At 37.2% G+C, this 12,373-nt stretch overlaps 1 protein-coding gene across 7 annotated transcripts in view; it reads left to right on the plus strand.

The window, feature by feature from the left end:
• Positions 1-12,373, plus strand: part of Vps13b (vacuolar protein sorting 13 homolog B) — a 567,993-nt gene that overhangs the window by 63,209 nt on the left and 492,411 nt on the right. For all 7 annotated transcript variants that reach the window (XM_076911259.1, XM_076911261.1, XM_076911260.1 and 4 more), the window contains 3 exons: positions 11,150-11,245; positions 11,612-11,734; positions 12,175-12,312. In XM_076911259.1, coding sequence (XP_076767374.1) covers positions 11,150-11,245; positions 11,612-11,734; positions 12,175-12,312 — 357 coding nt within the window. The remainder of the gene's footprint in view (positions 1-11,149; positions 11,246-11,611; positions 11,735-12,174; positions 12,313-12,373) is intronic.

A 12,373-nucleotide genomic window follows, 5' to 3' on the forward strand; every position in this document is an offset into this window, starting at 1 on the left:
GAATCTCATAGTTCTTCCTAAAATTGCAAGATCCTTCTAATTGAATTCTTGAATTTTGATTTCTTCTTGTCTTATTAAAGTTGTCTCTACCTTTCTTTCTTATCTCTGTCATATCGACTTCCCTGCCCTGGATCATTTGATTGGTATATAGACTTCTTTAATATTTCTTTTTTTCTCTATTATTTTTTCTTTCTTTCTTTATTTTTTTATTGAATATTATATTTACATTTCAGATTTTATCCCCTTACCCCATTCCCCCCACCACCCAGGAACCTCCTATCCGATCATCCCCCCTCCTCATGCTTCTATGAGGATGTGCCCCCACCTACCCCCTAACCCCCCCCTCCACCCTCAAATTCCCCCCCACTCGGTGTTCAGACATCATAGGACCAAGGATCTCCTCTCCCACCTATGCTGGACAAGGCTATTCTCCACTACATGTACAGATGGAGTTCTAATGTAGAGGTACATATTAAAATCTCATAGTTGGCACTAGAGAGATGTCTTGGTGATGTGAAGTGCTCATATTTTAGAGGGCCGAGTTTTGGTCCTCATCATCAATCATGTCAAGCTGCAGGTAATCCTACTCTCTTCTGGCCTCTGTGGGACATTGCATTCATGTGATGTGACTCCCACCTAGACAGACAGCTACATAATTAAAAAAAAACTCTCACAGCTGTCTCATTCTGATTTCTGTTTAACAAAATTTATTGACATACTGATTATTAATATTAATGAGATTGAATGTGATATTTTTCACACATGCATATAATAAGTATCAGAAGCTAATTGTCCCTGTTGCCTTTTTCTTCAACCCTCTGCCACACCCTTCTCACTCTTTCATTATTACTGTTGTGGTTTTCATTCAATTTTCTTTGGCTTCTACCTATGAATGTGTAGTGTGAGCATGTGTGTGTGGGGGGACTGTATTTTTTAAATTTATTTAATTTTTATTGTATATTTTATTTATATTTCAGATGTTATTCCCTTTCCCCATTTCCCCCCAACCCAGAAAAACCTTATCTCATTACCCCTCTTCCTGCTTCTATGAGGATGTGCTCCCACCAACCCACCCACTCCCACTATCCCACCCTCAAATTTCCCAACACTGGGGTATCCAGCCTTCACGGGACCAAGGATCTTCTTTCCCACCTATGCTCGACAAGGCCCTCCTACCTTATATACACAGCTGGAGCCATGGGTCCCTCCCTATGTGATCCCAGGCTGGTGGTTTAGACCCTAGGAGCTCTGCTTGGTTAGTGTTGTTGCTCTCCCCATGGGGCCACAAACCCTTTCAACTCCTTCAGTCTTCTCTCTAACTCCTCCACTGGGAACCCCATGATCAGTTCATTAGTTAGCTGTGAGCTTCCGCCAGTGTATATGTCAGGCTCTGGCAGAGCCTCTCAGGAGACAGCTATATCAGGCTCCTGTCAGCATGCACTTCCTGGCATCCACATCAGAATCTGCCTTTGGTGACTGCACATAGGATAGATACCCAGGTGGAACAGTCCCCAGACGGCCCCTCCTTCAGTTTCTGTCCTGCATTTTGTCTCCATATTTGCTCTCATGAGTATTTTGTTACTCCTTCTAAGAAGGACCAAAGCACCCACACTTTGGACTTCCTTATTCATGAGCTTCGTATTGTCTTTGAGTTGGATCTTCGGTATTTTGAGCTTACGGGCTAATATCCAATTATCAGTGAGTATACCATGTGTGTTCTTTTGTGATTGGGTTACATCACTCAGGATGATATTTTCTAGTTCCAACCATGTGCTGAAGAATTTCATGAAGTCATAGTTTTTAATAACCGAGTAATACTCCATTGTGTAAGTATATCACATTTTCTGTATTTGTTCCTCTGTTGAAGGACATCTGGGTCCTTTCCAGCTTCTGGCTATTATAAATAAGGCTGCTATGAACATAGTGGAGCATGTATCTTTGTTATATGTTGGAGCATCTTTTGGGTATATGCCCAGGAGTGGTATAGCTGGGTCTTCAGGTAATGCTATGTCCAGTTTTCTGAGGAACTACCTGACTGATTTTGAGAGTGGTTGTACTAGCTTGCAATCCCACCAACAATGGAGGAGTGTTCTTCTTTCTCCACATCCTCCCCAGCATCTGCTGTCACCTGAGTTTTTGATCTTAGCCATTCTGACTGGGTTGTTTTGATTTGCATTTCCCTGATGACTAAAGATGCTGAACATTTCTTTAGGTGCTTCTCAGCCATTCAAGTTTCCTCAGTTGAGAATTCTTTGTTGAGCTCTGTACCCCATTTTTTAATAGGGTTATTTGGTTGTCTGGAATATATCTTGAGTTCTTTGTATATCTTGGATATTAGCCCTCTATCAGATGTAGTATTGGTAATGATCTTTTCCCAATCTGTTGGTTGCCATTTTGTCTTATTGACAGTGTCCTTTGCCTTACAGAAGCTTTGCAATTTGATGAGGTCCCATTTGTCAATTCTTGATCTTAGAGCATAAACCATTGGTGTTCTGTTCAGGAACTTTCCCCCTGTGCCTAGGTATTTGAGGGTCTTCCCCAACTTCTCTTCTATTAGTTTCAGTATATTTGTTTTTATGTGAAGGTCCTTGATCCACTTGGACTTGAGCTTTGTACAAGGAGATAAGAGTGGATTGATTTGCATTCTTCTACATGCTGACCTCCAGTTGAACCAGCACCATTTGTTGAAAATTGCTGTCCCTTTTCCACTGGACAGTTTTAGCTCCTTTGTCAAAGATCAAGTGACCATAGGTGTGTGGGTCCATTTATGGGTCTTCAATTCTATTCCATTGATCTTCCTGCCTGTCTCTGTACCAATACCATGCAGTTTTTATTACTATTGCTCTCTAGTACAGCTTGAGGTCAGGAATGGTGATTCCCCCAGAAGTTTTTCTATTTTTGACAATAGTTCTTGCTATTTTGGATTTTTTGTTATTCAAAATTGCCCTTTCTATTTCTATGAAGAATTGATTTGGAATTTTGATGGGGATTGCATTGAATCTGTAGATTGCTTTTGGCAAGATGGCCATTATTCCTATATTAATCCTGCCAATCCATGAGGAAGGGGGATCTTTCCATCTTCTGAGATCTTCCATTTCTTTCTTCAGGGACTTGAAGTTCTTGTTATACAGATCTTTCTCTTGCTTTGTTAGATTTACACCAACGTATTTTATATTATTTGTGACTATTGTGAAGGGTGTCATTTCCCTAATGTCTTTCTCAGCCTTTTTATCCTTTGAGTAGAGGAAGGCTACTAATTTGTTTGAGTTAATATTATATCCAGTTTCTTTGCTGAAGTTGTTTTTCAGGTTTAGGGGTTCTCTGGTGGAAGTTTTGGGATCACATAAGTATACTATCATATCATTTGCAAATAGTGAAATTTTGACTTCTTCTTTTCCTATTTGTATCCCTTTGACTTCCTTTTGTTGTCTAATTGCTCTGGCTAGGACTTCCAGTACTATATTGAATAGGTAGGGAGAGAGTGGGCAGCCTTGTCTAGTCCCTGATTTTAGTGTGATTGCTTCAAGTTTCTCTCCACTTAGTTTGATGTTGGTTACTGGCTTGCTGTAGATTGCTTTTACTATGTTTAGGTATGGGCCTTGAATTCCTGATCTTTGCAAGACTTTTACTATGAAGGGATGCTGAAGTTTTTCAAATGCTTTCTCAGCATCTAGTGAGATGATCATATGGATTTTTCCTTTGAGTTTTTTTATATAGTGGATTATATTGATGGATAGCCATATATTGAATCATCCCTGTATTTCTTGGATAAAGCCTACTTGATCATGATGGATGATTGTTTTGATGTATTCTTTTTTTTTTTTCAAAGACAAAAATGTGTCATTTTATTTTGTTGCATAATTTCATGATAAATAATATATCATTGATATGGAAATGTATTTCATACATCTTCCTCAGCTAACATTATGTATCAAATTTTACATCTTAAGGTTACTGTTATAAAATGAGAAAAAGGAACATTATACATACATGATGAGAGACAGAAATCCAAAATTAATTAGAGAGATCAAAGTGTTAACACGTTATTTCTACGAAGGCCATTTTAGTGAATTTTTCCCATACTTTTCAAAGTCCACAATGAACAGATAACCAGAAAATATATGCAGTGTTTTTAAATAAGAGATGAAAAATGTATTTTTTAAAACTTTTATCTGTGTTTATTTTATGCTGAATTTATTCCCATGCTGTAAGTTTTTGTTTCCTATCTGGGACATCTTTTGCCTCTGTGCAGTCTTCTCTTCTGGCTTTGGAACAATTTGTTCCTTTTCAGCCAGGACCATCTCATGTGGCAGGGGGAGCTCATGCACTGGTCAATCCATCCATGAGCTCTGTAAGTTCATGTAAGTTCATTATCACACCCTAGTCCTTAGTTCAACAGACAATGACTAGAGAAACTACATCTAAACCCGTAAGTCCAGCATTACTCTGCATTTTTAATCATGTGCAGCAAAAAAATTTAGCACCCTTTTTAGGCCACCAACCCTGTGTCCCCCACTCTCTTCCCCACTGTTTATCCTGGGTGTTCCTACCAACTTCTGCATTATACTGCCAGAACAACACATGTTGCCTCTTAAAGTTACATCTTTCAGACATTCGATGGCTTTTTGAATATGCATACCCTTAGTGGCCTGGGCAGCTTCAAGGGTATTCTTTAAGTGAATGTGAAATTTGGACTTCTTGATTTGCATGGTTTTGTAGGATTTTCTGGGTCAAGAGAGTAGAAAATCATCTTCACGGGTCACCTGAGGCCACTTGTAGCAAAAGTGAATTATTAAGGATGGCTTTTATAACAAAGGAGCCTCAAAGTTTGATGGCTCAAAACAATAAAATTGTATTTCTCATCACCTTGCACATCTACTGCAAATCAGCCAAAGACTCATCCCTATATCATCCCACTGAGGGACAAGAGCTTTACAGACTGCATCACCTAAAACATCACTCATCACATCAACACCTAGAGAAGAATGCATAGGAAGTTACCCAGCAGTTCTTAATGACTAACACCCAGAGATAATCTGTGACACCTATGCTACCATCTCACTCGACAGAGTCAATCACAGGTCCAACTTTTTTTTCTTAATGAAGTCAGAGAAGTGCAATACTACAAAATACCTTTCAAAAGAAACAAGGAACATCTGTGAACAGAAACATTTCACTACAAATCTGTTATTTTTATCTTAAGAACTCATTAGTAATCATGCTAAAGGTCTTTCTTTTGCACTTCATTAGCAGTGAAATGTCCTTCCTTATCTATTTTTGATAACTTTTGTTTGAAAGTAGATTTTATTCGATATTACAATGGCTACTCCAGCTTGTTTCTTGGGACCATTTACTTGGAAAATTGTTTTCTATACTTTTACTCTGAGGTTGTGTCTGTCTTTGACACTGAAGTGCATTTCCTATATGCAGGAAAACACTGGGTCCTTTTTAAATATCTAGTTTGTTAGTCTAAGTTTTTTTTTTTTAATTGAGAAATTGAGTCCATCGATGTTAAGAGAGATTAAGCAAAATTAAATGTTGCTTCCTGTTATTTTTGTTATTAGAAGTGGAATTATGTTTGTTTAGCTATTTTCTTTCGGGTTTGTTGGAAGGTTACTTCCTTGCTTTTTCTAGGTTGTAGTTTTCATTCTTGAGTTGGAGTTTTCTATCTATTATCTTTCATTGGGCTTGATATGTGGGAAGATATTGTGTAAATTTGGTTTTTGCCATGGAATATCTTGGTTTCTCCATCAATTGTGATTGAGAGTTTTGCTGGGTATAGTAGCTTGTGCTGGCATTTTTGTTCTTTTAGGGCCTGTATGATATCAGTCCAGGATCTTCTGGCTTTTTTTCTTATCTCCTGGCTTTTATAGTACTTGGTGAGAAGTCTGGTGTAATTCTGATAGGTCTGCCCTTATATGTTACTTTACCTTTTTTTTTTTTCCTGCTTTTAGTAGTTTTTCTTTGTTTTGTGCCTTTGATGTTTTGATTATGATGTGATGGGAGGAATTTCTTTTCTGGTCTAGTCTATTTGGGGTTCTGTCGGTTTCTTGTAAGTTCATGGTCATCTCTTTCTATAGGTTAGGAAAGTTTTCCTCTATAATTTTGTTGTAGATATTTGCTGGCCCTTTAAGTTGGAAATCTTCACTCTCATCTATTCCTATTATGCTTAGGTTTGGTCTTCTCATTGTGTCCTGGGTTTCCTGGATGTTTTGGGTTAGGAGCTTTTTGCATTTTGCATTTTCCTTGACAGTTGTGTCAACGTTTTTGTGGTATCTTCTGCGCATGAGATTCTCTCTTCTATCTTTTGTATTCTGTTGGTGATGCTTGCGTCTATGATCCACTGTAGAACATTTCATCCAAGGTCTGTCCCTTTGAGTCCTGAGAGTCTCTCACCTCCCAGGTCTCTGGTACATTCTACAGAATTCCCCACCTCTTACCTCCTGAGGTTGCCTGCTTCCATTCTTTCTGCTGGCCCTCAGGCCTTCATGTTCCCCTTTCCCCTTCTGTCCTCTCTCCCACTCAGCTTTCTCATTTTCTCTGCCTTGCCCCTCTTGTGTGATTGCTTTCTTCTCCCTCCCAAGTGGGATTGAGGCATCTTTTCTTGGGTCCTTCGGTGTGTTGACCTTTTTGAGTTTTCCGGACTGTATCTTGGGTATTCTGTACTTTTTTTTTTTTTTTTTTTTTTTTTTTTTTGTGGCTAATATCCACTTATCAGTGAGTACATACCATGCATGTCCTTTTGGTTCTTAGTTACCTCACTCAGGATGATACTTTCTAATTCCATCCATTTGCCTGCAAAACTCATGATATTCTCATTCTTAATATCTGAGTAGTATTTAGTTGTGTAAATGAACCCCATTTTCTGTATCTGTTCTTCTGTCGTGAGACATCTGGGTTGTTTCCAGCTTCTGACTATCAAAAATAAGGCTGCTATGAGCATAGTGAGCACATGCCCCTGTGGCATCATGGTGGTGCATTTTTTGGGTATATGTCCAAGTGTGGTATAGCTGAGTCTTCTGGTACATCTATTTCTAATTTCCTGTGGAATCTCCAGATTGATTTCCAGAGTGGTTGTACCAGTTTGCAATCTCACCATCATTGGAGGAGTATTCCCCTTTCTTTACATCCTTGCCATCATGTGCTGTCACCTTAAGTTTTGATCTTAGCCATTCTGGTTGAACTCATTGGCACGGGGAAATTTCCTAAACAGAACTCCAATGGTTCAGGTTCTAAGATTAAGAATTGATAAGTGGAACCTTATGAATCTGGAAAGGTTCTGTAATAAAGCAAAGGACATAGTCACTAGGACAAACCAGCAACCTACTGATTGGGAAAAAAATCTTCACTAAACCCACATCTGATAGAGGGCTAATATCCAAAATATATAAAGAACTCAAGAAGCTAACCACCAAAAAAAAACCAAATAAAACAATAAAAAAAATTGGATATAGAACTAAAGGGAGAGTAATCAACAGAGGAATCTCAAAGGGCTGAGAAGCATAGTGTTCAAAGTTCTTAATGACCAGGGAAATCTATATTTTTATTTTTTTTCTATTTTTCTCTTTCCTCTCTTTGTTTAAAATAGTTCAATTTTGAATTTAGGTCCTCTTCTGTTTTCTTTCTTTCTTTCTTTCTTTCTTTCTTTCTTTCTTTCTTTCTTTCTTTCTTTCTTTCTTTCTTTCTTTCTTTCTTTCTTTCTTTTTTGGTTTTTCGAGACAGGGTTTCTCTGTGTAGCCCTGACTGTCCTGGAACTCACTCTGTAGATCAGGCTGGCCTTGAACTCAGAAATCTGCCTGTCTCTGCCTCCCAAGTGCTGGGATTAAAGGTGTGCATCACCACCGCCCGGCTCCTCTTCTGTTTTCAACAGTACTCAACATATTTTACTCCTTTATTAAAAGTGAATGTAAAATATCCATTCAAATATAGTATGATAGAAACACCCATCATTATAGTGAGTAAAAAGTGAATTAGTGTAGTTACTAGTACTTTGGTACCCTCTGTATGTTCTTTGAGACCATTCTGCCTTCCCTTTCTTAATTCAGCATGAATTTTGAGTTTTTTCTTCCCTAGCTTTTTCTAATACCATTAATTTACATTTAGCATCTATGAGCAGTTCTTAATTTTTGCAACAAGTATTTACTTGATTTTTTTTGACTCAGAGCCTCATGTAGCCCAGACTGGGCTCAGACTTTTTAGATTGGTGACCTTTGACTTTTTATCTTGCTGCCTTTCCTTCTTAATTGCTAGGATTACAGCCACCCACTGCTATAATGTATTTGTTAATGTAATTTATTAATATAATTAATATTTATCACCAATATAATTATATTATAATTAAGATTAGTATAATTGATATTCATTTATTCCAGCTGTGTTTCAGGTGTTATTTTCGTCCCCATAAATATACTAGTGGTCACCCTTGTAGCCTGTTAGAGTTTACATTGTAATTATAATCAATGACATGTTACGTATGTTTATTAAGTGTTAGGTAGATAAAAGGAAAGTCTTAGTGTTGCATTAAAAAGGAGAGGATTGTATGTTTTAAACATCATTGCCTGGGGGCGGTCATCTTGTTAAGAAAGCATTTAAGCAAAGGTTTGTGAAAGAGAAAATCCAGTGGCTGTATGGGAATGAGTATTTCAGGACCAGCTGGTGTAGATGAGTGTTCATGAGTGATCAAAGAAGCAGCTAGTTCAAACTAAGTGAGCTAATGTGTAGAGTTTCCAACTGTCAGAGGAGTGGGGTTTGCAGTTTGCAGCAGTGCAGTTTAAGAACTGCTTAGGTCATGTTAAACTTGTCTTTATTTTGAGTGAATTAGGAAGTTTTTCAACTGAAACATTGTATGATGATTTGAATTGTCTTCTGAGCTGGATCATTCTGAGTGTTGTGTTGGACGGCTGTGTGGACATGGTGGAGGATCTGATTTATTGGGCCTGAGGGTCAGATGGCAGTTTACTGTCATTTGCACAGCTCATACTTTACGCACTTGGGTTTCCTGGGCTGCCCTGCCTTCCCTACTGCTTTATCTGGTGTTCAATCCCAGGTTATCCCTGAAGCGCTCAGACTTCATGAACACTGTTACTAACTCACTATGTCAGGTCAGTCATCATCGTCGACCCTTCTTGCAAGCTATCCACAGACTATGAGTTCTTAAACTGTACTTCAGGATGTGTTCTTTTAAAACTTTATGTTGTGAGGAAAGTCAGTGATTCAGAGCTTTTTAAATGATTTTTGCTTATCCACTTTTATAATTGAGATTATTGTATTACATTTTTATTAACTTATTGATAAAAATTAATTATAGGTCATAGACTCAGAATAGGCATTTACATGCAAAATGTCTTTGGAACATTGTACTATATTTGTTATCAGTCAGTGACTATTTTTAAAGATATAAAGCATTTGTGCTTCTCAAAGATTTCTCTAAGGAGAATGTGCTGATGTGTAGGAGGAAAGCATTGGGATTCGGGGTTCTGCTGGGATCTGAACACTGTGTGAACTTAGTTTGTGGTTTATGTTTTGGTCAGAAAATAAGGTCATGTTTCTCTATTAGCATTTTGAACAGTTGATATTAGTCCAACAAAAATCATGCCAAATTAAATGTAGCATCTGTGTGGTGATGTTTAAGCTGCTCTTGTTATGCTGACGTCCTTTTAATCAATTACTTGCTGTTTCTGTAGAGTAACTGTAGACAGCTGAAAGCCAACTGAGTTTTAAACATTCAATTTCACTTTAATAGTTTGTTTAACTTTCTGAATTATCTTTAAGAATAACAACTTTGAGAATGCTATTACTAGAAATATAAAAAATAAGGACTTATGCTGTAAGAGACAAAAATATAGAATTTTTAGAGTAAATGAGAATGATTGGTTGGTTCTCAGTATAAAGTAAATGGGCTTAAATTATAATTTTCAGTTATAATTATAACTTTTATTTGGTGTAAATTAATTTTTTAAATGTGACCTTTGTCTTTGGATTTCAATTCGTAGAATATTATATCTTCATCTTGCAGGAATAACAATAACCAAATCATTGCCAAACCCAAGAAGTACATGTTAGTTAAAGAAATAACCCTTTCTTCCTGTGAGGGAGTGTCAGGGTTCAGAGAAGCTGCCACAGTAGTGCAGAATGTCCCTGTTCCCCTGTTTTCTCTGTTGGCTACCCGTTTATGCTGTCATGCTATGTTAAATTAAACCAATAACCAAAACCTGATGCAGTACAGATAAGTTCTAGACTGTAATTCAGTCCTGTAACTTTATCTGTCTTCTATGATGAAAACTAGACAGCCCGTTGCATTTAGAGAAAAGCAGTTTAAAGTTAGATGCACTCTCTTACTTCCAGCACTTGGGCTTCAGAGGCAGGGGCCCACGGTGTGGTGTGTACAGTGAGCCATGGCTATCTAGGGCTACCGTAGGTATCTGACAAAACTAATCAACCAAGCAACGACATCTAAAAAGGGAAGTAATTTTAAATAAAGCATATAAAATTTGATACATAAAGTCACACAGTACAAGCTGCACGGAACAACACTGTGTGTGTCACTGCTCACGTTGGTGCCTGTTTACAGCAGCTGACACAAGTTGGTGCCTGAGTAGATTTGTGGAGGGATCATGTGGGGCAGTGCGAGTGAACACCGCCATCCCACCTCCCCTTGGAGCAGAGAGGCTTGTGGAATGTACTTGAGTTTCTCCTTAGCTTGCTTTTCCTATAAAAATAATGAACACTCTTGGAAATGATAGAAGTTAAACACTTGAAAATATGAGAGAATAAAATGAATTCAAGTCATAGTATGTAGAATATATTTTTTGGTAGATTTTTGAACCATTTTATGAGTGAATATATATATATATATATATATATATATATATATATATATATAATCTTTTACTTTTTAAGTGCAATGAAGGAGTTAAAATGTGGTATTTATGTTTGTTTAAACTGGTCACGTGTTTTGACCATTCTGTAGTCCGTAGATAATCTGTAACAGCTGGGTTTTTTTTTTTTTTTGCACCTGTTTTTTTCTGCTTAATAATTAAATTTTCTGAACCCTAAAGTTGGCCTTATTTTCATGATTCATTGTGAAAAATGACAGTGCATTGCTCTTTATAGCTAATTTTGATTTACTCAATATTTTTCTATTTGTTAGCTCACTGAAATGCAAGCTGAAAATAGCTATTATAGCCCACAGAAAGTAAAATCTAAGGAAGTTTTGTGTTGGGAACAAGAAGGAACTACAATTGAGGTAACTTTTCACTATTAAACTTCATAACATGGGCCTTTATCAGAGTCATTTATTTAAAATATTTAGATTTATAGTCTTACAAATCACTCTTTCTTAGTGTTATTAGTGTTTCTTAGTATTATTGAATAATTATTCCTTTAATATGCAATGTGAATTTGTTTTATAACATGTCTATGTGGGTGTGGGAAGCTTGATGTTCACAGAGTGCCATCCATTGAGGCAATTTGAGGGGACAAAGTATATCTGAATGCATTTGAAAGGCAACAATCCTGACAGGGTTTATGTAGAAAGTCTACAAGGAAAGCCTGTAGTACCTTTATTAACTACAAGTTCTTAGTTCTAACATTTCTTTCTTTCTTCTTACAGGCTCTTATGATGGGAGAACCTTTCTTTGATTGTCAAATTGGATTTGTAGGTTGCAGAGCCATGTGTCTTAAAGGAATTATGGGTGTTAAAGATTTTGAGGAACATATGAATAGAAGTGAAACTGTAAGTCGAGATTTCCCCCTCATTTTAAGAGATAGGTTGCTGTGATAATGAAGTATAATAATAACCATGTGAGATCTTCATGGCTACCTTTGTCAGTGGCTTGCAAGAGGCCTGTTCTCTTCCCTCTGCATTTCTCTTGCAAGAAGTTATGTATCTCAGAAGACATGAAAAAGTTGATAGCACTTAACTCTTGGAAATCATTGCAAATACAGTCCATTCACCAACGCTTCTCTCTTGTTAATGGCAGTTGTTGGAGTTTCCTTTTGTTTATTTAATGTTGTTTGTGAAGATAAGCAATACACAGGGAGCTGTCATTCCTTTCCTGATTATGGGACCTTAGGCTTTACTTATTTCTGTTGAGTGCTAAATGAATGGAGAGAAAAACTTTCTTTAATATCTAATGATTTCCTCCTGTTCTGATTCATACATTAATTTTTCAGGAAGCCTGCTTCTTCATTTGTGGTGAAAATTTGAGTACAAAAGGTTTGACATACCTTACAAATTCATTGTTTGATTACCGGAGTCCAGAGAACAATGGCACCCGTGCAGAGTTTATCTTGGATGCAGCTCACCATAAGGTCAGGGAATAGATACTTGGACTAAATTCTTGTGTGTTTAGGTGAACACATTGTGTGAATA

The sequence above is a fragment of the Arvicanthis niloticus genome, chromosome 13 (genome assembly GCF_011762505.2).
Source record: "Arvicanthis niloticus isolate mArvNil1 chromosome 13, mArvNil1.pat.X, whole genome shotgun sequence".
Taxonomy (NCBI): domain Eukaryota; kingdom Metazoa; phylum Chordata; class Mammalia; order Rodentia; family Muridae; genus Arvicanthis; species Arvicanthis niloticus.